General features: G+C 41.9%; 2 protein-coding genes across 3 annotated transcripts; both read right to left on the bottom strand.

The window, feature by feature from the left end:
- Nucleotides 1-2,857: 2,857 nt before the first annotated feature.
- Nucleotides 2,858-18,386, bottom strand: zc2hc1a (zinc finger, C2HC-type containing 1A). Of its 2 annotated transcripts, XR_013932321.1 has the most exons (10): nt 18,324-18,386; nt 13,724-13,800; nt 12,294-12,410; nt 10,950-11,067; nt 8,523-8,665; nt 6,500-6,605; nt 5,962-6,037; nt 5,586-5,702; nt 2,975-4,940; nt 2,858-2,943 (listed from the first exon to the last, which is right to left on the bottom strand). XR_013932321.1 is itself a non-coding variant. In XM_080417149.1 (9 exons), the coding sequence occupies exons 1-9, from the start codon at nt 18,337-18,339 to the stop codon at nt 4,802-4,804; spliced, it is 909 nt and encodes a 302-aa protein (XP_080273275.1). In that variant the 5' UTR covers nt 18,340-18,386; the 3' UTR covers nt 2,858-4,801. The 2 variants fall into 2 exon arrangements, 1 of the variants encoding a protein (XP_080273275.1); XM_080417149.1 differs by having other exon boundaries at nt 2,858-4,940.
- Nucleotides 18,387-19,727: 1,341 nt separating this feature from the next.
- Nucleotides 19,728-27,075, bottom strand: thnsl1 (threonine synthase like 1). Its single transcript, XM_080417754.1, has 4 exons — nt 27,006-27,075; nt 23,281-24,705; nt 22,315-22,679; nt 19,728-21,411 (listed from the first exon to the last, which is right to left on the bottom strand). The coding sequence occupies exons 2-4, from the start codon at nt 24,661-24,663 to the stop codon at nt 20,946-20,948; spliced, it is 2,214 nt and encodes a 737-aa protein (XP_080273880.1). The 5' UTR covers nt 24,664-24,705; nt 27,006-27,075; the 3' UTR covers nt 19,728-20,945.
- Nucleotides 27,076-27,357: the final 282 nt, after the last annotated feature.

Below are 27,357 nucleotides of genomic sequence, written 5' to 3'. Positions count from 1 at the left end.
GTTTTTTTTTCCTTCTTCTTTCTGAAAAGTAATTTATATGTTTTGGACATACAAGGTTTCCACCCGACAGTGACAGTATGCATGTATTGCCAACAGCTGTTTTAGGCGTGACTGCACACGGTTTAGCTTCCTAACAGCGGCGGAAACCTCTTTGTTTTCTTTTTGTAAATGAATGCCCTAGTTCTTCATACTTACAGTGTCACACAAACATAGCAGCTGTACAAGCTCAAAACTTGCAGATCTGATATTTTTGAAAAATAATGATAATAATATGTTAACGTGAAAGTGTGTCTGTGGTTTATATAAAATATTCAATCAATGAAAATTATTAACTAGCAAGTTTTCTTTTTTTCTTTTTTTTAGCATTTTTGGTGAGGTTTCCATGCGGCGGCAACAATATGCTGAGCTGTCTTAGTGGTTTGTCTAGGTTGAGTGTTCTCAGGTTTGTGTGCCAAATTAAATGGCAGTTGCTCCTTTGATGGACAGGTTAACCCATTAAGACCGGGAACGCATCTGTGTCATTAAAAACATTATTTGGCTATTCAAAAATAGCAGATATACAAGCTCTGAGCTTGTAGATCTGCTATTTTGGAAAAATCTTGAACATTTGTGCAAATCTTTGAATATATGTATTTGTTTAAAGGGAACATTTGTAACTCAAATCTTTGCTTCTGGGGGGTCCCTGGAACAGCATATTCTGAGATGTGGTCGGTGGCCAAATACATACACTGTATCATTTTGGGAGTCCTTGACATGAAAAAGTTTGAGAACCACTGATATTATAGCAACATAGGGGTTTTTCAGAAAACTGTTAGAATTTAGAAGACATTCAAGAATCCCCCCCAGAAGCAAAGATTTGAGTTACAAATGTTTGCTTTAAAAATATATATATTCAAAGATTTGCAAAAATGTTCACGATCAAAAAAAAAAAATGCAGATCTACACGAGCTTGTATATCTGCTATTTTTGAATAGCCTAAGAAATCTAAAAATGACACAGATTATTTTCCGGTCTAAATGGATTAAGAGCCAGTTCCGACACGGATGGCTGAATATCAGATCCCAGGGATCTGGTTCAGCTCAGGTGACACCGTGACACATCCAGGAAACATCCTAAAAACGGTTTCTATTTGGTGCTTCAGAGAGAGAGAGAACAAGTCATGGTGTTTCGCCTGCTTTATTTGCTGATTAACACTATAAATGGAATGGTTCTCTGCTGCCAAAGTGTGACTTGCATCACTTCTGAAATATGTGGGCTGTTGTTGGGGACAGGAAATGCCTCAGGGTGCTTTTATGTCTTCACATTTAGTGGTGGAAAAAGTACTAAAAATGTTTACTTAAGTAAAAGTATCAATACTGCAATGTAGGAATACTACAAGTTACAAGTAAAAGCCTGGTATTCAAAATTGACTTGAGTAAAAGCACAAAAGTATCGGCATCAAAATGTACTCAAAGTACCAAAAGTAAAAGTACTCATTACATTGAATGTCTTTTCAGATTAAAAAAAAATATTTTGAAAAATAGCAGATCTACAAGCTAACAATGCCTCGCATCGTGACACATTGCGAGCTTGTAGATCGGCTATTTTCAAATGGCCGAAATATTTATAGGGCTGAAGTGGTTAGTGTGGTTTGTAATAAGAATCAAAATCTACAAAAGTAACTAGTAACTCAAGTTTTCAAATAATTGTAGTGGAGTAAAAGTACAATATTTGCCTCTGAGATGTAGTGGAGTGGAAATAAAAGTATTGAAAATTGGAAATACTCCAGTAGAATGAAAGTACCTCAAAATTGTACTTTAGTACAGTACTTGAGTACATGTACTTAGTTACTTTCCACCACTGTGCGTAAGGCTCCCTTTGGTTTCTAACTATCAATCATTTACTGTAGCTGGGGACCGCCTGTAACCCCCTCAAGGTGTTGTACAGTAGCAGCTGCGTAACTCTTTGGTCCTTGAAATGTAGTCATATTTCAGTGCATAACACAATGCCTTGTTCTATTCACACCAATGTACCCATGTACTGTAAACTGCAAATATATTTTTATATGTAACCATTTACAGCCGCCTTTGTCTTTCTCTCACACACACACACACACACACACACACACACACACACACACACACACACACACACACACACACACACACACACACACACACACACACACACACACACACACACACACACACACACACTTATTGGTGGTGGATATACATGGCAAAATATGTGCAACATGTCCATATCTGGTCTCGACAACTCTCATATCCAGTACAAAATCCCTCCAGCATGAATAAAAATGAACACTAAACAACTGGAAACGTAATGATGACTTACATTTGGTTTATTATTTGAGTGTTTTGGTTCTGGGGAACAGATATCAGACATCCAAGCCCTTACAAGTACACATACACTGAGCGATAGGACTTCAAATCAATATCATGATTATTTCAAACTTTTGCCTCTTTTCCGATTAACCAGACTAAACGATTAAAAGAAAAATAAATAACCTAAATATGGGTTTCGATATATGTTTGGTTAATTGCCCAGCCCTAGCAGAGAGAGTGCATTCTGAGGCGTCTCAAGAGGTTTTGGTATGAGTTCCAACGCTCTTGTATGTGAACTTCTATCGCTGTGCCACTGACAGTGTTCTGACGGGCTGTATCACTGTGTGGGTTTGACAACCTGACTGATACACAGGACGGTAAAAACAGCAGTAAAACATAACACCACTCACTGCAAAAGACCAAAACATCATTAATGTGTGTAATGTATAAAGGGAATTCTTGAATTGTATTCTTAATTAATTCAATTTTTTAGGATGTATTTATTCAGATCGATAGAGCATTTTTCTGCACTATTAAAATTTCTGCTGTCTTTCACTAGGAGGAACATAATGTTGTTTTTCTTTTCTAACGATAAAGAAAACAGCAGCCTGGGGGTCATCTCACTCCTTCCATCTAAAATAAAACCCTACCGGAGCATCAAATCTCACAGCAGCCGTCTCGTGAACACTTTGTTTCTCCAGGCAGTCAGGTGGCTGAACAGCTGATGCACAGCACATTGTTATTGTATATGATGTAATGTTATCTTGTATATACTGTATGAGTGTACTCGTCTATGTAGGTCTGTAGTGTTTGTATGTGGATTTGGGATTGTGAGTCCTTGTTGTATGTTTTGTTATGGCAGAGAGAAGCCAGAGCGCAAGTATTTCATTATATCGTACTACACAAGAGAATAAACTTAAAACTAAAGTTAAAGCTCCACAATGTAACTTTTGTTTTCCTTGTGTGTGTGTGTGTGTGTGTGTGTGTGTGTGTGTGTGTGTGTGTGTATAAAATGTTAATATAACTAACACAATTGCAGCAATGTTGCGTGTAAACACTACAAGCAGGCAGGCTCTATTAACTCAGTCAATGGTAAACATTTTTCAGCACTTACGCAGCAGGAGACCCGAGTGCCAGTCTTGGGTAGCATATGAAAGTTACAGAGTAAAGCTTTAAGCGAAGTAAGCCCAATACTGACAGCATGGAAACACTATTGGGGAGGGGATGGGCTGGACAATATGAGTGCTTTCATACAAAACCACAACCTTAAACCACATTTTGATTCCATGTATTGCAAATAAAATAAGATGCAGAAAGTTATTCATTCAGTCATTCAGTAAAAATCACATGGAAAAATAATAAGAAAATAAATAATAGCCCATTCTATCATATATAAAGGGAATAGAAAGTTTCCAAGCAATACTACATTTCATAAACCCCTGGCTGGAAATGCGAGGCCTGCTGCAGCAATCATTAAAAGCAAATATTGCCTGTGAAATAACAGATAAAAAAAGAATGAAAACCCTAACCAAATTCAACAGCTATTTCACTTACGTACTGGTCCCTGTCGAAAAGAACGTGAAACCTTTCCCAAATGGTATCCATCAATGTCTTCACAATAACACGTTGCCTTTTTTTCCTTTCCATATTTTTCAGTAGTCAATCATATTGCACTTCAGTAGGAGTACGGTATATACAGGTGCAAAGGGACATGGATCTATGGATCATGGTTCATTGGGGGAGGTTGGGAGGCAAAGGGCTTTTTTCCATATTCCATAACTTTACTTTTTGTTCATACTCCTACCCTTCTTGTTCGTTTCTCAAGCATGATTTCTTTACACCGGAAAAATTGTTCACAACGCGCCTCAATGAGACGCATTGTGAGCTTGTAGATCGGCTATTTTCGGTGTTGCGACATGGGCGCGCAAAACAAAGCACAGTATAAATGAGGCATCATACCCACTGTCGATACTGGTTCAGAGTATTAAACTCTCAGTAATGCTCAACACTAAGTACCCAACTGAACATTAGTTAATGAACTGAATAACTTATATTGAATAATACAGAGAAAAACCCTAGGGTCACTCACTGGGTAAAACAGACTGAGATAGCATCCATTTCTCTTGAGCCAAATTACTCAAATTTCTGCCTCCGCCATCTGTCCTCCAGCATGGCAGTGTTACGGTGAAATTGGTGACCTGCCGAAACATGTGACCATCTCGTGAACTTCACATAACTTACAGGGAGGCAGACATTTGAGTATTGGAATTCAGCTTTGGTGACAGATACACTGTAACCTCGTTCTGTGTAGGGGAAAGAAAGCCGACAAAAGAACCCGATTAAGCTGGTTTGCTGTGACTCATGACATGGTTCTCCAACGCCTCCATTTGGTACCGGATAGAAGCAGTTGAGGGCAGGATTTGATACCAGCATCAATACGGGCGCGCCACGCCCCGTCCTAACCGACTCTCTCTCGTTTAGATGCACATTCTCCTCACCCCGCACTCACAGCAGAACTTGGCAGACTCTACGGGGTACTTAGTCCCGCACGTATGGCAGAACTTGCTTCTCATTCCGCTGTTGTCCACGTCATCTGCACTGTTGTTGGCTTCATTCCTGATGAAAAATCCGAATCCCAAGTTTAATACCACAGTCACAGGGAGGGGGGGCTACCTAACAAGACTATAATGGACATAGGTTGGTTGGTTGGTTGGTTGTGTTGTTTATGTCACTGTATGCAATATTCATACTATGCATAGGCCTACTTATTGTGTGGTCAAAAGAACGGCCGAAATGTAGCGAACGTACTGTAGGAGGTGCACAATTAACACATTTCTAATCAGGATCATGATTTTGGCTTCCCACGATGACATTATCGTCCGATTATTTATTTATTTAATTTTAAATGCGTGCTCCGCACATAGGAGAAGATAAAAACATCCGCACACTGTTTTTAAGCTCCTTTTAAAACTTTTATTTACTGGCGCAACGTTTCGACCCTTTTAGGTCTTCATCAGGCAAATTTGCCTGATGCCATTTACCAGCCAGTTTTACAAGTTATACAACGTAAACTAAAGAGTTTCAAGACTTTTATTCACACCCATCATGCAGGTACAATGAATGGAGTGAAAGACTTTATTTTGCTTACAGGATATGCAATGAAGTAAATACAAACAGTGTTTAAGTATGTCAAGATGGCTTAATTAGCAGGAGTGTGGCACAATGTAAATGTGAAAGCAGTGTTTCTGTTTGTCGTCTTACCTAGAGATGTAGTTGTCCGGGTTGGAGACCTTCCTCTTGTTGAGTCCCACTCCCGACGGGCTGTTCCTCCCAACGGAGCCGTAGCCGGAGCCCTGCACTTTGGTCCTACTGCCCACACTGACCAACACACCACAGAAAACACACACACAAGACGGGAACGGATGAGAGTCCAGTAGGGATGGAACGATATAAACCCCCCCCAAATGGGTGGGATTACTACTATTATCGCAGAATGTTTGCCTATTATGACATTGACCATTTCTGCGGAATGTTCACTTATTGTGACATGCCCAGAATAGCGACACTTGGGGTCATGTGGTTAAGGTGTCTGTGTTTTACAAAGCATTTAAAGGATTCTCCCGGCTAGGCTCCTCACCCTGATGGAGGGCTTGTGATGCCAGATGGAGAATTCCTCACTATTCCTGCAGAGGAGCTCTTACTAGATGGGATTCCTACAGAGAGAGAGAGAGAGAGATATTGTTAATAGTGTTGTAAAATATTGTGGATGAATGGTAGTGACTTTTGGCGATGATTTGCGATCGTGTCTCCGGCTATGGGATCAAGACAGTATAAACACACTTGACATTCGCGAGGAGGAGCAGAAACAACCATCAGACACGGCCATGTTTCCGTATGTAACACTTTCGCTTTGTGGGTACTGTAGTGAAGTATTTCTCTGTGACATGGTGAATTATAGATGTTTTTTCTTCAAACTAGATTGATTAGATACGTGTGGCTTCTACAGGAACATATAGCATCATTTTACAACCAGTGCCCTCGTGGTAAGTCTACATTGGATTGTTACATTATAGCTGATAATGAAATCCTCTACGGAGGAAAGGGATGGGACTTTTTACTTCCGGGAACTCGCTGTGAAGCACTATAAAAGGGCAGAGAAGAAGCCGAACTCTCACCGGTGGACTGTCCAGAGCCCGCCCTCTGAGGTAAACGAGAAGAGGACGAGAGGGACGTGGACACAGCGGGGGAGTTGGTCTTCTTGACTGGACCAGGAGCTTTGACCTGCAGGGGGCAGAAGAGAGTGAGACATTGTCCATAAGTTGCCACAGCTTGATTTGAAAGGTTTGCAACTCTATAGCCAGATTCCATTCCCCAAAGCTCGGTCACTCGCTCACTCTCCTCGCTTCCTCCACTCGCGCCTAAGCCCCGCCCCTGCGAGGAGCCGAGGATTATTTGCGAGGACAGAGTGGCCGACCAGCTGGCCTCAAAGGATCGGACTGCACTTTGCGCGTCATTTCAAAGCGACGGCAAATTCCGCGATCACTTATGACGTCTCAAACAGCTGGACCAGAGCCGTGGATGAAAATATACATGCATAGAATAATATGCAGGTATAGAATAATACAGAATATAAGAATAGACAATTCATCAATGTGGATGGGCACATTGTTATCTTTACAGTTAACATTTTGTGCAAAGCCATTTATTCCTGAAATAGTGAACGAAGCGCCAGGATGAGCAAACTTACATTTATGAATTAAATCCTGACCCGTCCCTCTTTTTGCTCTTACAGTCCCCAGACCCCCCACCCCCCGCAGCAGTCCCGCACGGCACTGCTGCTTATAACAGCCACAGTATATTACAGAGTATGTCTGACTCTGAATTACATCATTCATGCAGGGTAGCCATACGTCCTCTTTTCCCCGGACATGTCCTCTTTTGGGGGGCTGTCTGGGGGGGTTTATAAAATCCTTCAAATGTCCGGGGTTTTGAGAGTTTGGGTGATATCCCTCCCACTTCTGGGACGAAGAAAAAAGAAAAAAACTCAGACGATTTTGTGATTTTGCTTGATATTGTTTGATAGTGAAATAAATCATGACTGATAGACATGAAAGAAGACCCTTCACAGCTAATAGAGAATTTTAAATTTTAAGAATCGGTTCATAATTGAATGAATACGGCTATAATTAAAGCGTAAAGTGTCCTCTTCTATATTCAGTCTATATATAAATACAACAATAATTTATAGTAGTGCATGCACTGCATTGAGGCATGACGCAAGGAGAGAAATGAACTATCAGCTTTAGACAGAATAAGTGTGCACAATATACAATGTATATAATTGTATTATGCTTTATATCATACAACGCAATAAAGCCAGTTGTGTGTGTGTGTGTGTGTGTGTGTGTGTGTGTGTGTGTGTGTGTGTGTGTGTGTGTGTGTGTGTGTGTGTGTGTGTGTGTGTGTGTGTGTGTGTGTGTGTGTGTGTGTGTGTGTGTGTGTGAGATGCGCAACGAGTGATCGGCGGGGGCGAAGGGGGGGGGGGGGGGGCAGCCGGTGTTTCGGCATGGTTTCGGGTGTTTCAAGCATTGTTTGTGTGGCCACATGTGGAGGAGGACCATGTATACGTCACGGGAGAAGGGAAAAAAAAAAAAAAACGTGTACACGTGATGCGGAAGTCTGCCGCGGAGGAGCTGTGGAGAGTGGTCGAGCCTACACTTGATGTACACTCGCTAAATGCGGAAGTAGAGAGCCTCCTCGGCTCCTCCACTCGACTCCACTCGCCTCCTCCAAGAAGCAACTGAATAATTGGACCCTGAGCACATCCGGTTTGGAGTCGAAGTGACCGAGTGGGAGTGAGCAAGTGGCCGAGATTTTCGGGAATGGAATCTGGCTTATGTGTACGTGTGTCTGTGTGTGTCTGTGTCTGTGTCTGTGTCTGTGTCTGTGTGTGTGTGTGTGTGTGTGTCCAATAATAATACATTTAATTAAAATAATACATTTTAGTCGACGAAACTAGACAAAAACTAAAACATTTCAGATGACTAAAACATGACTAAAACTAAATAGAATTTTATTCAAAAGACTATGACTAAAACTAAATCAAAATTTGCAGTCAAAATCAACACTGGTGTGTGTGTGCGCGTGCGCGTGCGTGTGCGTGTGCGTGTGTGCGCGCGTGCGTGCGTGCGTGCGTACCGGTGTGCGTGTGGGAGGCTTCTTGACCTCTCCAGGCTTGCCCTTGGCGGGCATGCGAGCAGCCTGCTCCTTACAGAACTTCATGTGTCGGTCGGCTGCGCTCTCATTGAACCTCCTCGTGCAATACGGACACTGGATTAAATCTACACGGAGAAAGAGAAGAAGAAGAAGATTTTATGCAATTAGTTAATGGTTATATTAATAGATAAACATTGAAGGATCGCTCTGTTCAGATAGGGAGAGTTGCAGGATGTCTGAGCCAGAATCTAGAGGGAGTTAATCAAACTCATTTTCATCATCTATTTTGGGGTGAGTCAATAAAGGCATAAATGTAAAAAGTCTTTCAAATAGTTAAAATAGCACATCTACAAGCTTGCAACAAAAAAATAACTACCTTTAATCTGTCAAATGACATCGATAACCAGGCAAGTAATATTTTACTCTTGATTCTAGATTAATAAATTACATTTGTGTTGTCCTCTAATTATGTATTTATTAGTTTTTTTCCAGAAAAATGTTGATAATATAGACATTTTTAACGCAAATCGCCTCTTCTGGGGGTCCCTGGGACAGAATACTTTCAGATGGGGGTCCGTGGCCAATTATATATAAATCTGGGGGTCCTTGACATGAAAAGGTTTGACAACCATTGCCTATAGGGAGCCCCAGGACCCTCCACTGGAGGGCGCTAGATCTCCACCTACACACCTGATCCTATTATGCTCGTAAGCTGCTCGACAGACAGACAGACAGACAGACAGACAGACAGACAGACAGACAAAGCCTGCAATATCCGATCTCTACATCATCATCAGTTCCATTTACGGAACCCATGTTGTTCTTTGCTATTTAACTTGTCTAGTAAAGTGGATCTCAAACCTTTTCATGTCAAGGACCCCCACATTAATAAGCATTTTGCCACGGACGTCCATCTGAAAATATTTTGTGCCAGGGACTCCCATACAAGATTTGTGTTGCCAAAATGTTAGATTTCTTTTAAATAGCGAATCTACAAGCTCAAAGCGTGTCGCGATGCATTGTGAGCTTGCAAATCTGCATCTGCTATTTTCAAATAGTGGGATGTATAAAGTTAAACAGAAAAAGTTAAATCCACCTCCTTCAAGTGTAAAAACTTCTTTTCTTTCTTTTTTTTTTATGTAAATCCAAAATGTACATTAAAAACTGGTTGATGGAAAACCTCTCAATGAGGAATAATCTTTTTATTGTTTTCACTGTGTGTGTGTGTGTGTGTGTGTGTGTGTGTGTGTGTGTGTGTGTGTGTGTGTGTGTGTGTGTGTGTGTGTGTGTGTGTGTGTGTGTGTGTGTGTGTGTGTGTGTGTGTGTGTGTGTGGTGTTGAATGTCTGTGGACAGATTCTGTCACAGCAAAAGTGTCACGACGTGAAAGATGCCGCTCACAGATACTGTTCGGTGAGCTCATATTTAGAGCCCGACCCACACCTGATTTTAGGGTCTGATGACGATCCCGATTTTGGAGAGTCTTAGAGAAGTGGTTCTCAACCTGTGGGTTGACATGATTTTCAATACCCCCCCCCCCCCCCAAAAGACCATTACTGCATCAATAATCAACAAACTATACTATAAACACTGGTCAAACATTGGCCAAATTGTCATATAATATATGAAAGAGGCAAAAAAAAAGAAAATAGCTGATCTACAAGCTCATAGCGAGGGGTTGTGAGCTTGTAGATCGGCTATTTTCACTATTTATCTGTGGAACCGAGTCAAACTAAATGTAATGACTACAATTCCTACAATTCCAAGTGCTTATCAGGGTGGGGGGTCCCCAGTTCAAATATTATTATTTTGGGGCGGGGGGGGGTCCCCAGTTCAAATATGATTCTTTTGGAGAGTTGCGGCCTGAAAAGGTTGAGAACCACTGTGCTAGACCACCCATTACCAATGTTTTGTACATTTAAAAAATATGTATATTAAATTTGATTTTATCACTGCAGCCCTCTTAAACTTTTCCAAAAATAGCTGATCTACAAGATCTATATTTGAACATTTTAGAAAGTTTTTTTAAATATTCACCTATGACGACCAAATACGCCCACGTCTGGTATTTATGTGCACATAATTAAATGCCCAAAAATTTGTCACACATTGTCATACACATTTTAACCAGGTGTAAATGTAATCTGACTGAAATATGTGTATGAAATACATTACTGATAGCAGGTGTAAAGCCTAGTAATTCTATGCTCCGGCGAGCCTAAATACAAGCTCACAATGTGTTGCGTCCATGGTGAGTTGTGGGCGAGTTGTGAGCTTGTCGGTCGGCTATTCTCACCGGCCGCGCGACCAAGTGTGAATGGTGGCTTCCACACCACAGTGACAGGGCCATTTGTGTGTTACCTGGGTCCAGGCTGGGGGGGAGGGGGGTGACAGGGCCATTTGTGTGTTACCTGGGTCCAGGCTGGGGGGAGGGGGTGCGACCTCCCCGCCGCTTCTGGCCGCACGGATGGTGGCGATGAAATCTTCATGCTTCCTGCGCCAGTTGGACTGCTTCTTGGGGGGTTCTGGCTAATAATGGGAGGAATGGGTGGGTGGGATGGTGGACAACACAAAAGATTGAACCACTGATGTGCATAAATATTTTCTCCTCCATACCTTTATTATTCATATTAAATTACTGACTCATTCTATGCTAATTAGCAGCCTATAAATATAGACGTTACTGTAAAATCCATGGTGGTTTTCCACTGTCTGGCATTGGGTGATCACGTCAGCCTGGGAAAACGGCTAGGCTGGCCCACCCTTAGAGTAGGGGAATGCTATCATACAGCAAATGGTCTAGCCGGGGAATCAGGAATCAAAGCGGGGACTGGCTGATAATGAGGTCATTTTGTGGTATGTGTGCAAGGCTAAACACTTGGCTATAGGGACGCTGCAGGCTGATGAATTGTGACAGAAGTAGTCCAGTGTCATGTGAGTGTCTTTTGAAGCAACGTGATCGCCCTGCTAACTTCCTTCCTTCCTACTACTGTAGCTCCTATTTGGTTTCAGTCCTCAGTCTCACCATGTCACATTGGTCTGCCAAATGCAGGGCCAATCTCCAGCATTTAAGTGATGTGTTTTTTTTTTGCTGTTCATTTCATATTAAACTATGCCTGATAACGGAGCAAACTGTGGTTTAATAACAAATATTTGTCCACATAGCAATCCGTCGACACCACAGTAACCTTTCTCGAAAAAGAGTGATTACTGTTACCACAGTAGGTTAAAAAATAGAAGTCTGCACAGGCCAGGCTACCACAGTGATCTAACCATTCAAGACCACTCATCTACAAGCAGAACCAATTACTATTCCAGTGGTGTAATATTGTGAACTATACTTGTATCTTCTTAATCTTTTGATGCACTATATACTACACTACTTCTTTCTTTATTTATTTTTATCTACGTAATTTAAAATGCTTATCTTATGCAGAGACAGCTAGTTAAAGCCGAGTCCCCATACAAAAGCACTGTTTCTGTATTTGTGTTGCAGTCCATAGTGACTGTGTTGGACCATGGTGACGTGTCACTATTAGACAGAGCAATTCATTCCTGTACTTCCTTTATTGTTTTACTAAGACCAAGTTTAAATAAAGATTTAACACATTCAATATCAATACAAGGCAAATGAAAAACGACCAAAAGCAACTGATGGATAGTGTGAATAATTGTCTACTTGAAGAACTGTAATGAATATGAACCTGAATGGAGGTATACAGTATATTCCATGACATCCATTTTTTCAATCTGACCTTTGCTTTGATGGGTTTGAGGGTGGAGATCTCTGTTCCCTCAGCTCTCTGTCGACTGGAGTCAAACACTCTCCTCTTCTTGGCAGCTGCCTTCTGACAGATGGGAATATGCTTTTTCTGCAGGTGGGGGGAAAAGGACAATGGCTATTATTAATAATGATTATAAGTCATTTTCATCATAAATATCTCTCGAGCAACAGACCTCCACTCGCAGCCTCCGCTCTGGAAACACTAACTGCCTCCAAGTCCCCCCCCCCCCCCCCACCAAGCTCCGCACCATGGGCGACTGAGCCTTCTGCTCAGCTGCCCCTCGACTGTGGAACTCACTCCCGGACCAGCTAAGGGTTCCACAGTCTGTCCATGCTTTTAAGAGAGGACTAAAGACTTTCCTTTTTAATAAAGCATTTGGTTCACTTTTTAGGTTTTAACCCGTAGGTTTTCTTTGCCCCCTTGCTTGTTTTTAATTGGGTTTTTTTAAGACCCTCCTTTTTTATGCTAATGTATTTATTCTGTACTGTAGCACTTTGAGGTTTGTTCAAATGCAAAGCGCAATACAAATAAATGAAAGGAAATAGTCTCAGATGAACACAACTTTAAGTCAATGAGACTAAAGGTTTTTGCACACTGAGTCTGATTTGTTGGTCAATCAGTTTAACGCATAAAAAAAATAAAACCTGCAGGAATCCAACTGGGTTCGATTGAAAGAACAACGCACCGTCCCAGCCACTCATCGGACGGCACTTTCAGAGTAGGTGTGCACCGTCAGAGAAGCAATTAATGATTATTAATTGGAGTCAAGTTAAATACATTTCTCTCAAAAGCATTAACATAATGCTGCTTTTTTGAATTTAATATTTTTCTTCAGTCAAAGGGTCCGGCCCTCTGACCGTATTTTGCCCATGTGTGTGTGCTAGAGGAAAGACCACGGCCGGGGTCAGCAAAATCTGAAGGATTCACCCTGCAATCTGCCCATTAGATCAGTGGTTCCTAAACTGTGGGTCGAGACCCCGGGTGGTACCCAAATTATTGTGGGGGGGTCCCTAGATGATTTGCTTAATGTGCAGCACTGTTTTCTCACTCAACAGTAGACAAACCAACATACAGTATAATTGCATTGTATCTGCACATTTCTAAAGTGACAATTTAATGACTTTTAAGACCTTTTTAATAACAAATTGTCAAATATTACGTAAGAAAGACGCAAACATTGTGAAAATAACCGATCTACTGTACAAGCTCACAACACTGTGGAACCGAGTCAAACTAAATGTAAATGCCAACAATTCCAAGTGCTTGTCAGGGTAGGGGGTCCCCAGTTCAAATTTGATTCTTTTGGGGGGTCGCTGCCTGTTAAAACTTTGGGAACACTTGTATTAGATCATGAGACATGTTGTTGTGTACAAAGTGTACATTTCGGTGGTTGTATTTACCAGCACTTTGGGGAAGAAGTTCCTTCCGCAGATCTGACATGGAGACAGTTCCTCGGCGGGAGGAGCACCATCATCATCTGTAATGAAGTGAGAGATGGGATGGTTAATTCAGTGGTTCTCAATATGGGGTCCGGGGACCCACCAGGGGGGGTCCTTGGGGTCCCCCAGCTAAATTAGTTAATAGGCTATAGCATCAAAATCAGTTTAATCACTTTAAACCAATATACATCAGGTATTTGAAAATAGCCACCCGTAGGTTTTCTTTGCCCCCTTGCTTGTTTTCAATTGTTGTCTCCGCCGGAGGCGGAGAGTATGTTTTCGCTTCATCCCGCCGTGTGTTAGCTTGGCCCCTAGCCAAGCTAACATTGGTCAAGCTCCACGTGACACGTGACAATATGTTGACACCAATGCTTTTGATTGGCTAGAGGGACGCATGACGAAATAAAATCCTATAAATAGGTGTGTCACTTCAAAAAGCCATTTATGTTTTTTGAAGTGAGGTAAGACAGGATCAATCAGTCTTGATTGGAACAGTACCTTCCAGTACAAATCACCCGTCCGTGCGTGTGTGTGTCCCTCTGAGAACACCTAACATTGGTCAGTTTCACGTGACATCACAATATGTAATATAAATATATAAATAGCTTACACAGGAGAGGCTGAGATCACACAATGCAACTTTAACAACAGGACGCATTAAATACATTGCGCTCACGGCTGGGGAAGCTAAAACTGCTAATCATTGACGAAGTTTCCATGGTGGGTGCAGATCTTCTACATCACATTCACAAACGCCTTCAAGACATCACAGGCATACACAGCTCAGAGTCCCGTTTTGGCAATGTCAGTATCCTCGCAGTCGGTGACCTGTACCAACTACCACCAGTCATGGCAAAACAAGTATTCGATACCCCTTCTGATGCCTATGTCAGACTACATGGTTCATTGTGGAAAGAAAACTTCCAACTATTTGAACTAACAGAAACGATGCGCCAGAAAGATGACCAACCCTTTGCAGAACTGCTTATGAGAGTTCGTACAAACACATGCTGTGCAGAAGACATTGCACTGCTACACACCAGAATCTCTAAAACAGATCCCTCATACCCAAGTGACGCATTGCATGTCTTCAGAACAAATGCAGCCACAGATTCACACAATGGCGAAAAGCGAATAAAGTTGCCAACAGAAATATCCAACATCACCGCAATTGATCACAAAAAGATTGTAAGACAGGACTAGTTAATGTTACACTATCAAGCAACCCATCGCATACAGGAGGCTTACAGGAGGTTGTGTCTGTAGCAGTTGGGGCCAGAGTCATGTTGACAACCAACATCAATGTCTCTGACATTGTTCCTCATCTCAGGGGTACATAAATTACTTTAACATTCACCTTTTAACAAAGAACTTTTTGTTTAACTAAAAGATATATCTTTTACCCTACTGTATCTCATTAGTTATTGTTATGATAATATAATTGCTATGATATAGTAACATGTTCTATTTTAAGTAAGAATTAGAACATTCCTAGAGAACTATGGTTAAAGATAGGGTAAGTGATTTCATTTGATTAAAATAGCACGGGTCTGCCGGCGGAGACTTGTGCTCCGAGGAGCACATTTTCTAGTTTTTTTTAAATAAATCTGGAATATTTGTGCAACATTTTAACAACACATTATTGTATGGGGGTCCCTGGCACAAAATGTCTTCATTTAGGGGTCTTCGGCCAAATACATATTAATTTGGGGGAGCCCTTGACATGAAAATGTTTGAGAACCACTGCGCTGCTAACTATAATGGACCAGAGTTGCAGCTGGAATGAATGGAGGTCAGTGAGCCTGACAGATTCAATCTGACATCAAAATGTAAAATCTCTTTAAGTATATTTTGAGCCAGATACTTTTGTACTTTTACTCAAGTGCATTTTGAATGTGGGACTTCTACTTGTAAGTAACTGAGTGTATCAACATTGCAGTATTGATACTTTTACCTAAGTAAAACATGTGAGCACTTCTTTCATCACTGGATATATCAGCTAGCAAAAGCACACAGACAAGTAATGACTAGTTAGCTACGGTTCAGTTCATTTGAGTGATTCACAAACATCCACAGCAGCTGTGGCAGCCAGGCCGCTAACTTGGAAGAGTGGGCACCTGAACCAGTGGTTCTCAAACTTTTTCGTGTCAAGGACCCCCAAATTGATATGTATGTGGCCGTGGACCCCCATCTAAAAATATGTTGTGCCAGGGACCCCCAGAAGCAAAGTTTTGCACACATTATCACAATTTTCAAAAATAGCTACAAGCTCATAGCGTGGCACTCTGTGTCGCGCTATGAGCTTGCATATCTACTCTTTTTGAACAGCGAAAGTATAAAATATGGATAAAGGGGTTAAAATGATTGTGACACTTTATTAACTAATTTAGCTGGGGACCCCCTGGTACCCCCCTATTGCCCCTAAGGACCCCTGGGGGTCCCCTGGACCCCACTTTGAGAACCAATGACCTAAACACTGTGGGCAACTCAATGTTAGATTGGCTATCATTTTCCAAAATGTAAAAAATACTAAAGAATAACTAACTGTATAGTAAAGTATACATGACTTGAACATACTTGAATATTTGTCATTTAAAGGCCTTAAATGTTTCAACAATTGCTACCGAATGCTACAAAACCTGAGGATTAGCCAGTCATTATGGACATAAAGAAGAAGTTGAAGGGTAAATGTAGGTCTGATTAGTGATGTACTGTGCATGTTCAAGCCTGACAGCTTGATTTATCACCTCCTGATATCTATGTTTAGTTTTGCTAAGCTGCCAATGATCCCATAGCAACACAATCACAATGGCCCCATAGAATTGGAAATCTTCCTATTATTATGCTGCTACAAATGGCATCTTATAATAGTGTTTATAGTGTCTGGGGAATTATATATAACAAAATATATCCTATATAAATGTACACACATCCATCCATATCATACATATTATCAAAAATAACTATTCTAATTCACATAAATGTAACACAATAAACATGTATACAGTATACATGCATATACCCATACATTAATACATACATACATGCATACACATCAACTCTTACTATGTCAAATACTATGAATAATAGTATAGATTGTTCCAATATAATACAAAATATATAATACCATACAATACCACAATAACATACTACCTTATAATAATCTATATAGTATAACATACTCTATAATGTCCTATACAGTAAATAACCCTGCTACCCAGATTCAAGTGGAACACCCATGTCTTATCCTATCCCTAAAATGAATGAATCTTACATACATTTAATGCATTCATGTATTCCAAATACAATATTGCAATATTTGGAATACATGAACAATGTATGTAGATCACAGACATCCTAGGGCTAGTATTATCCATTCCCCTCTTCCATAGTATCTTGTGAACATCATACTTTAGTGCATGACTTTAAACTGATTGATGCTTATTGGACATTGCGTTTGTTCCTTCACTCAAAACTGTTTCATAGTTTTACACCAGCAGGAATTGAGACACAAAAAAACTCTTGGTTTTGATGCTAACAACACAGGCTAGCTGCTGCAAGGCTGAAGCTACAACACTGTCTGTCTGGGATGTGGAGCAGATGAGATCACACCCAGTCCTGGGCCCTACAAGCAGCACCATAAAGTTGCACACTGGGGAGTCACGCTGCACCAAAAATAGCAGATCTACAAGCTCACAACGCGTCGTTGCGCGGCGCGTTGTGAGCTTGTGGATCGGCTATTTTCACTGCGCCGCGCGCAACCCAAGTCAAAATCGAGGATTCTTGGGACTCAGCCCCCTGGTCCAGAGCGGTAGTGAGTTCTCTCTAACAGAGACTGGCAGACTCATAGACTGAAAATTCCACTGCCGTGCGAGGTCTCCGTCTTTAGTCAAAATAAACAAAACGATTTCGCTACTCACCAAAACAAAGGCTATTTTGTGTTGTTAAAAGTATATTTTCCAGGGTGGGAAGACTCTCAGGACCCCACCTTCTCTGTATAATACACTTTTTGAGCAGAAAATAAAATATGTTTGCCAGACGGGAATTATTATATTTGCTCCACTGCGCCCTCTACAGGATCTAGTCAATATAAATCACCATTGACCAGATCTGTAGGGGGCGCAGTGGAGTAAATAAAATACTTTCCTGTCTGGCGGACATATTTAGTTTTCTGCCCCAAAACGTGCATTATACAGAGAAGGTGGGGTCCTCAGAGACTTCCCACCTTGGAGAATAGACTTTCAACAACACAAAACAGACTTTGTTTCGGTGAGTGGCGAAATAGTTTTGTTTATTTTCACTAAAGACGGAGACCTCGCACGGCAGTGTAATTTTCTGTCTATGAGCAGAGCAGGCAAGGTTAGAGAGAACTCACTACGCTCTGGACCAGGGCTAGTAGGGACTTCAACAGCACATATAAGACAAAGAGAGTCGCCAAAGAAAACGAAATGAGCCACTGCAGCGTGGAGAAACCAAAGGTTTGGAACATGAATTATTAGCATTATTATGATTCTCTGTTGAGCCCGAGGTGTGTGTTAATGTTGTTATTAAGATATCTCACCTTCAAACTGATCCATCTTCCTCCTCCTCTCCAGTCTATGTTTCTGTGTGTTGTAGAGAGGATGGGATGGATGCCCCTAGCAACGGGACGCCACGCCCCACCTACCAGTATCCGACGACTTCATTGGCTCTTCCGTGTGCGTGTGCGTGCGTGAATGTGTGTTCCCATAGCCTGGGGGTACTAAGTATGTTGTCTGAGTTGGTTTTGGCACTAGAATTACATTCATTCAAACAAATTGCCATTTTGATAACATCAGGTACAGTAAGAAATTATTTCATACAGTTGTGTTCATACATGATTGATGGGGAATTAAACACACACACTATTATCTTGAGAGCATTAATATATTATGTAGACCTACATGCGATATTATGTACAGTAAATGTATGTATGTATGCATGTGTATATATATATATATATATATATACACACACACACACACACACACACACACACACACACACACACACACACACACACACTTGTATATACTATTTGTGCTCTAATACTATGGTGATTGGTTGCCTAACAACTAGCCATCCCTCTGGCCAAACACTAACTGCTAAATGCATTGTTCGTTTTGAACAGCAGGGGGGGCATGGGAGGCAACCTCTATTTCTCCATGAAGTAATAATATCATTCCAGAATGTATACTTTTAGGTGTGAGAAATATCTTAACATTATTGTGATTATAATCTAAATCATTTCAGTGCTGCGGAAGGCTGGAATAATAGGGTCTGTGTCTGTATTATTTGGAATGGCTTCTTGTGTTGTTGTATGTGAAACACTTCATTTTAAAAGCTGGTATTGTAGGCCAGACACTGAAACTACTGTCTCCCCCGGCCTAGTGTTAGTTCAAACAGACTGCATGGGTCACTCCATTCAAGTCACACATGTGTTCAATATGGTCAGTGTGACAGTTTCAGTGTGTGCTCCTCTGCCAGAGGAGATTACACTGAAACTGTCTTGAATGGAGTGATTCACAGCCAGATACTGGCGGCTCACATAAAAGATGTGTTGTAGTGGATGGATGCTTGGATGGCCATGCCGTCACCACAACACAATCCCTGTTTGACAGACTGAAACCGCCATTCATACTGTATGATTTCCAGTCGACGACAAAGCCAAATATCAAACGTGCTAGATATCGGGGAGGCATTGCCAAGCGCTAGAATCGCGGTCGAATTTTCTCGCAGTGCCTTAAAGATGTCTCAGACTTAAGATGTGGATATCAAAACAAATATCTGAGTGCTTACTTCAGTGGTGGAAAAAGTGCCCACATGTTTTACTTAAGTAAAAGTATCAATACTGCAATGTGGAAACACTGTTACAAGTAAAAGTCTGGTGAATAATCACAATTTACTTGAGTCTAAGTACAAAAGTATTGAAACATTAGGCCTTAAATGACAAATATTCAAGCATGTTCAAATCATGTATACTTTACTTCAGACCATTCCCCAAAGCATACAGTTAGGTATTGAAAACACTTGGAAATACTCCAGTAAAGTAAAAGTACCTAAAAAATGTACTTAAGTACAGTACTTGAGTAAATTTACTTAGTTACTTTCCACCACTGGACTTACATTTCATGCTATGATGACGCATCTGCATTGGTCAAGAGGTACACAGCCCCATCTAGTGGACACTGACACTGACATATAAGTATTGCATTTGAGGTATTCTTGGGGGATGACATAATATAACACTGGCAATGAAGTGTATTATTATGTTATACTTGTCATATAGTTGGATAGCTGTTGAAGTGCAACAGTGAATAACATCAAAGAAAACATTCAAATAGCTCCCTATCTTAAATCATAAATAATTTAAATGAGACATGTAGCGATACCATCTTTCCATTCGCGATTCTTGAACTTGCATATCGCTCAATACCGGAAAACCAATTTGATACCAGTGTGTAATTAAAAGAAAATGTAGGACAGTGGTTCTCAAAGTGGGGTCCAGGGACTATCAGGGTTCCAAATGGACCCTTTACAGGTACAAATGGAACCAAATGGACCCGTAGGGATGTTGTAGTGCAACATCAACTGAAGCATTCAAAATGAAAAATAATTGATTACTGTAAATGACATAAATTACGTGGTATCAGAATGGCATAGACTGGGATACTCGCCGATACCGATACCAGTATTTTAGGCAGTATCGGGAGCTTTTCCAAAATCTTTGAATATTATATTTTTTTGAAGCAAACATTTTTAACTCTGTTACAACTTCTGGGGGGGGCTCCCTCGAACAAAATATTTTGAGATGGGGGTCCACGGCCAAATACATATCATTTTTTGAGAACCACTGATATTATAGCAAATACGATTTTTTTTAAAACTGTTAGGATTTAGAAGACATTTGTAGAATCCCCCAGAAGCAAAGATTTAAATGTTTGCTTTAAAAATACATATTCAAAGCTTTGCACACATTCTTCACGATTGAAAAAAAAAATAGTAGATCTACAAGCTCATAGCGCGGCACTCGGTGCCGCGCTATGAGCTTGTATATCTGCTATTTTTGAATAGCCAAATAAATCTTAAAATTACACAGATGCGTTACCCGGTCTTAATGGGTTAAATGACATGGACCTACGTAGACCTCGAGTGAAATCAAGCCCTACATAACTTTCAAGAAACAGTCTTGTATCATACTCTCCACCTCTTCAACCAACGCATTGTAATCTGCCGGACAAACCGTGTGCGCCCCCCCCTGCCTGCCTCTTCTTTCCTCCAGGCACTTCAGCATGTGTGCGTGCATTTCCGGTCCGGACGACGACGCCAAAGACCCCAACAGCCTCAGCTGTTCCACGGGATCCTCCGGAACATCATCATTCGTCCGGATCCGTTGCAGCGCTCCGAGGACGGCCGGAGCGAATTTTCCGTAGTGAGCCGTTGAACAAACGACCACGGGGCAAGACCCGTCCTGCAGCCTGTCGGCCACGACTTTAGCCACGGCCGTGTGGGTGTCCATGACGTAGCCGGTCTCCGCGTGAACGCTCCGGACGGCGGCCAGGCAGTCCTCTTCGGAACACCAGCCGGCCAGCACCTCCTCTTGCATCTTCTTGAGGAGAGGCTCCGGAACCCTGAAGTTAGGCCGGTCACAATTATTACATAAATCGTCTAATCGCAATTATTTGAGATAATCGCAAATATTTTTCGCATAATCGTCATAATCGTTTCCAAGTTGAAAACTTCTCACACATTTTCAAATATAAAGCAGAAATAGCAGATCTACAAGCTTTGTAGATCAGCTATTTCTGTTATTTTTTACATGTATAACATTGTGTCAATAATTTCTTTGTTGAAAGTTATTTATCATATTTGCCCTGTGCAATTTTAGATTTACGAAGCCTAAAAGGCAAACAGAATTTTGTATTCATAAGTTCTAATGTTCAATGGCCAAACACACAATTAAATTGTTAATCGCAATTATTTGAGTGACAATTAAGATTCGTCAACTTAAATTTGATATTGTGACAGCCAGTGGTGGAAAAAGTACTCAAATGTTCAAACAGCCTAGGTATAAAATAGGGCTAAAGTGGTTTACGTATGTTTCATAATATCATAATTTATATCTGCAAAGTAACTAGTAACTAAAGTTTTCAAATAATTGTAGTGGAGTAAAAGTACAATATTTGCCTCTGAGATGTAGTGGAATAGAAGTAAAAGTATAGACAATTGGAAATACTCCAGTAAAGTAAAAATTCCTCAAAAGTGCACTTAAAGGGATACTCCACTTTCAAATAAAATAAACATTTAAAGAATATATTAAAAATAAATGAAAAAAGTAATGGAAAAATCACGGCCCCCTCACGCATTAGAGTGTCCAACTAATGTGTGAGGGGCCGTGATTTTGCCATAACTTCTTTCATTTTTTTTAAATATTTTTTTTTAATGTTTATTTTATTTGAAAGTGAAATATCCCTTTAAGTACAGTACTTGAGTAAATGTACTTAGTTACTTTACACCACTGGTGACAGCCCTACCTGAAGTACTGCTCTCTGTCCAGCTGGGTGAACAGCTCCCTGACGAGACGGCCGTCTCCGTCCGACGCGTGATAGATGAACCTCTCCAGGTTGGACGACTTCAGGATGTCTATGGCCGGGGAGTGGGAGGTGACGAGCGGTCGCCCCCGGAGGTCGCACACGCCCGTGGTGATGAAGTCGGTGACGATGCGGTTCTGGTTGGACGCGCAGATGACCTTTCTGATGGGAACGCCCATTCGCTTGGCGTACAGGGCCGACATGGCGTTGCCGAAGTTTCCCGTGGGAATGCAGACGTCGACGGGGTCTCCGAACTTGACGACGCCGTCTCTGAACAGATCTAGATATGCTGAAGCGTGGTACACCACCTAAAAAAAGCAAGCAGTTGTGAAAATAAGAGTTATGAATGGTGAATTCATGTTATGCTACTCAACAACACTTCTAATTAATAATGGCTATTTCTGGTGGTACAACATGAGATTAGACCTTTCAGTAATCAATGTCATATTCTAGTTTTTTTTTTTTTTTTTTTTTAAGATTTTTTGGGGGGCTTTTTCTGCCTTTATTGATTGGATAGTGGGCTGACAGGAAATGGGGGGGTGACACACAGTAATGGTCGTCGGGATCGGGAGTCGAACCCGCGACACGCTGTCAAGCTGGATTACCAGCATATGTGGTATGCCCCTGGACCGCTAGGCCAGTGGGGACCCCATTCTATAAGATTTTAACCACTTCAACACCTTCTAGACTTAGTAAGCTGGACCGGAGTTGGCTCTGTACTTGGACTGCTTTTTTCCCCGTCTCCACCAAATCTCTTCACCAAAAATAGAGGATCTACAAGCTCACAACACGTCGCATTGCAATTTGTCTATTCTTGGCTATTGTTGCCCCCGAATATGGATGCTGCTGGTGTTAAAGTGGTTGAGGTATCAGGCTTTTTTGTATAAAATATAAATAACACTGTGTAACCTGCGGTAACAGCCGTGCCCAGTTGATGGAGTTGGCTGTGCTGAGAACGGTGCCATACTCCACGGCCAGGTGCCCCGTCAGGCTGGACTCTCCGAACATCCTCTTGATGGTTCTCTGGCAGAAGTCAAAGTCAGACAGCACGCTGACGGCCTTTGCGTTGCCCTCGCTGTACCCCGTCATCTGGAGCTTCTGAATCTCACTGACCCCTTCCTCGGGGAAGAACACCAGCACGCCGGTCCTCTGTCTGTCGCTGTCGCTGAGGGCGCTGAAGCCGCTGAGAACCGCGCTGCCCGTGTCTCCGGACGTGGCGACCAGAATGAGGTAGTTGCACATTTGCGGGAGGCAATAGGCGAACAGCTGGGGCATCAGCTGCAGAGCCAGGTCCTTGAACGAGGCGGTGGGGCCGTGGAACAGCTCCTGGACGTACTGGTTGTCGACGAGGTGCTTCACGGGCGCGACGGCCCCGCTCGCGAAGTTCGGCCCGTACGCCTTGAACACCATCGGTCTGAGGTCGATCGCGGGGACGTCCGCCGGATGAATGCACTTTTCGAGTATGGCCAAGGCTCGTTCCGGGTACGACAGGTCGGCTAGTCTCAGCCATTCACGAGTGTCGATCTTTGGGAAGCCGTTTGTGGGAACGTACAGGCCACCGTCTGGGGCGAGACCTTCCAGCACCACGTCACTGAAGTAGGTTTTATTACCGGTCGATCCTTTAAAATCGCTCCTGGTTGAAATGTAGGTTTCTGCATCAGGATCTTGATATCTCCGCACGGCTTTTAGCACCTTCTCGGCTATGTCCTCGACCGTGTCACCTATCCCACACAAGACCCTCACGTCCAGCCATTTCTCGTAAAACTGCTTCCGGTAACGCAAGATCTTCCTCATGGACACCCCTGCCTCCTGGCCCACTATCCTGTTGACCTTCATGGCGGAAAGTCTCTGTACGATATCCTCGGTGTCCACGTCGAGGTAGACGACCAGCCCCGTCTGTTTGACGTGGTGCATGGCATCGGCGTGAAGCGGATTAGAGCCGGTCAGAGAGACGACGCTCCCGGAGGCAGAGAAGTTACACGTGACCTTGCCTTCCTCCTCCAGAAAGCGTTCACCGCCTACCGCCGCCAACTTGGCGGCCACCGGCATCTCCCACGTCACCTCCAGCACGTGGTCATCGATATCGATGACCGGTAGTCCGAGTCTTTGGCCCACTACTCTCCCCACCGTCGTCTTCCCTGCTCCGGGCGGACCCATGAGCAGAATGTTTCGGTCTCCCAGCAGCAGAGACGTCTTGGTGGACAGCCATGACGTCGAGGCAGAGAAGTGTCGCGGGTTCGGGTAGCATCTGACAGCTTTTATTGCCAGCAGACATGCACTCAGCAGACCCATTCCCAGTTCTAACTATTTTGTCTGCAGAATGTCAGGAATTGTCTGTAACAGGAGGGGGAAAAGAAGGTACAAGGTTATCTATTAAAGGCTGTGAATTTGAAAAAGTTGAATACTTTTTCCACCGCTGGTGGAAATTGTCGATGGAGTATCGATACTCGTAGAAATACTAGGTTAAGTGAAAGTCAAAAATGTATTTGAGTAAAAGTACAAAAGTAATAGCATCAAAATATACTTAAAGGACCAAAAGTAAAAGTACTCAATATGCAGAGTGTCCCATTTCACAGGTTTTCAAATGTCTAAAATGTATTTTAAAAAGTATTTAGAAAATAGTAGATCTACAAACTTTCCACCACCGATTTCCACCTCCCCAATAAAAACATAGGCAGTCTCTAGCCCTTTCCATTTCCTCAATTCAAAATGCATACAAGTTATAACATGAATTAGATGAATTAATACATAACAGATACAGGCCAAGTGGGCACATAAACATTGTGGGCAGCTCAACATTAAATTGGCTGTTTTTTCCTAAAAATAAAGATATAAAGAAAGAATAAATCAATGCTTTGGAAAATGGTCGGAATAATGCAATGATTTTAACATGCATAGTACAGTATTATCAGACCTAAATATACCCTTCTTTAACTTCTTGTTTATTATTATCCCCCAAAAATGCCTATCACAGGTTTTATAGCAATTTGTAGCACTTGTAGAAATATTGGGCCTTAAATGTTTTTTTTTAATGTGTGTGTGTGTGTGCGTGTGCGTGTGCGTGTGTGTGTGTGTGTGTGTGTGTGTGTGTGTGTGTATGTATTTGGCCCCTCATTATTTGTAAAATATATGCAATATAAAATCAAATATAAAATAAATAAATTAAAAGGTTGGTGCCCAGTGTTCTGGTTACCTATAGACTAATCTGAGTTTGCAGACTGTATAACTGTATAACTAGGCCTACGTCAGTTACAATAGCCTGCACTTTATTTGTTGCCTCCAGGGGTCAGCAATGCGTGCATACACAGAGAAAATGTGTCTGTGGCAAATTCCAGATTTTGTTTTTACATAACATTATATGTTATTATTTTTATCATAAGACCCAATTACTGAATGTCAGTCTCCAGGTTTTCTTCAGAATATGTATGGCACTTACTATATGACACTATGTATGGCACATTGGAGAGTCGGAGTCCACTAGGACAGTGGTTCTGTAACTTTGGAACTCACACATGGGACCAGGCATGCAATGCTCATTTGGTATGTTCTTGCACTCTATTTCAATGACGTGACGCACACCTACACTGCAAGTCACACAATGGACAATTGATATGCATATAGGCTTATTCCTATATTAATTCGCTAGGTGTGAGTCGGGAGCCTTTGAAAACTTTGTTGAGGTGCGAATTTAAAGTAGTTTTAAGGCACGGCGTGCAAGGCCGTCCAGTGAGCATTGCACCCCTGCATGGGACCATATGGACCCTGCACTCTCAGACAGAGACCTGTATAAGGTAATTTAAGGCTGTAGCTCTGTATGTGTTTGTGTTTCTGGTATTATTGTCTGGTTTGTATGTCCATGTCAAAAATAAAGATTTGACAAAAATGTCCACTACAAGCCAGCATGGCAATGACCTCTAGACCTGGTCCAGAGCACCAGGGCTAGAGGACCACTGGTAGCCTCAAATAGGGATATTTTAGTTCACAATTAGCCTTAGATCAAGACTTCGTAGATGTATATCGTAGATGTATTTTATCGAGTCTGACTTTTACTTTCGTATCTACGAGAGTTTTAGCGACCACCCCCCTAGTTTGCCCTGGAATGTCACCAGTAAAGCCTGTATTTCTCCGCCGAACATGTACAAATGCAAAATATAAGGTGCTTACCCGCTTACCCCAAATGTTAACTAGATGGAACTAGATGGATATTTGTGCAACGGTAGTGACGGGGCGCATCGGGTGAAAGCCGGAATTACACTCAATGTAAACAGGAAGTAAAGGAGGGGGGGGATGGCGTTCGGCCACAGACGGGATTAAAACACTTCTTTATTGAAAAATATAGACTAATACATACATTGCACAAATACTCCGGACACCTAGTTAACATTTGGGGCAAGCGGGTAAGCACCTTATATTTTGAATTTGTACATGTTCAGAGAAATGCGGGCTTTACTGGTGATATTCCAGGGCAAACTGGGGGGGGGGGTGGTCGCTAAGACTCTCGTAGATATCAAAATGTCAAAATACATCTACGAGAGTCTTGATCTAAGGCTAGTTCACAATACGATACGTCCGTCTCAGCCTGGCAACGTCCGAGAGTTCAGGACAGGTCTATTATAATAATGTCTTTCACTCACATTAAATCACTATCATCGATCTGAATTTATAATCCGACAATAATCATGTTTACGCATGTGTTGTTGGAAGTTCGGTGCAGAGTGCACACATCTACGGCACGCGTGGAGGGACAAAACTTATAGCGACACTAAAAGCGCAGTACGAGTGACTCCGTGTGGAAAGCCTGGTGACCAGTGTTGCCATGTCCACTTTATTATAAGTGACTTTGGCCTTGTGTTTCTGTTAAGTTGCTTGTAAATATTGGTAGTTGCGTTTTTTGGGCTTGTTTTTGTTGTTTGTTTATATCCTTAAGGCTCTGGGCTACCTAGTCCTAGAAAGATGGACTAGATACCAGAGAGAGACACGTATCAA

This window comes from Gymnoscopelus braueri, assembly GCF_963280865.1.
Source record: "Gymnoscopelus braueri genome assembly, chromosome: 21".
NCBI lineage: Eukaryota > Metazoa > Chordata > Actinopteri > Myctophiformes > Myctophidae > Gymnoscopelus > Gymnoscopelus braueri.
The sequence above is the reverse complement of the archived record's forward strand: the minus strand, read 5'-3'. Positions and strand labels throughout refer to the sequence as shown.

Excerpts from the sequence above, each read along its gene's own strand:
- zc2hc1a (XM_080417149.1), bottom strand. Across the intron at positions 11,068-12,293 it reads TCAAACCCATCAAAGCAAAG|CCAGAACCCCCCAAGAAGCA; the intron begins GTCAGATTGAAA and ends TCCCATTATTAG. Across the intron at positions 4,941-5,585 it reads CCGGACAACTACATCTCTAG|GAATGAAGCCAACAACAGTG; the intron begins GTAAGACGACAA and ends ATTTTTCATCAG.
- thnsl1 (XM_080417754.1), bottom strand. The coding sequence starts at position 24,663 with ATGGGTCTGCTGAGTGCATGTCTGCTGGCAATAAAAGCTGTCAGATGC. Across the intron at positions 22,680-23,280 it reads GGGCACGGCTGTTACCGCAG|GTGGTGTACCACGCTTCAGC; the intron begins GTTACACAGTGT and ends TGCTTTTTTTAG. Across the intron at positions 21,412-22,314 it reads GACAGAGAGCAGTACTTCAG|GGTTCCGGAGCCTCTCCTCA; the intron begins GTAGGGCTGTCA and ends GCCTAACTTCAG.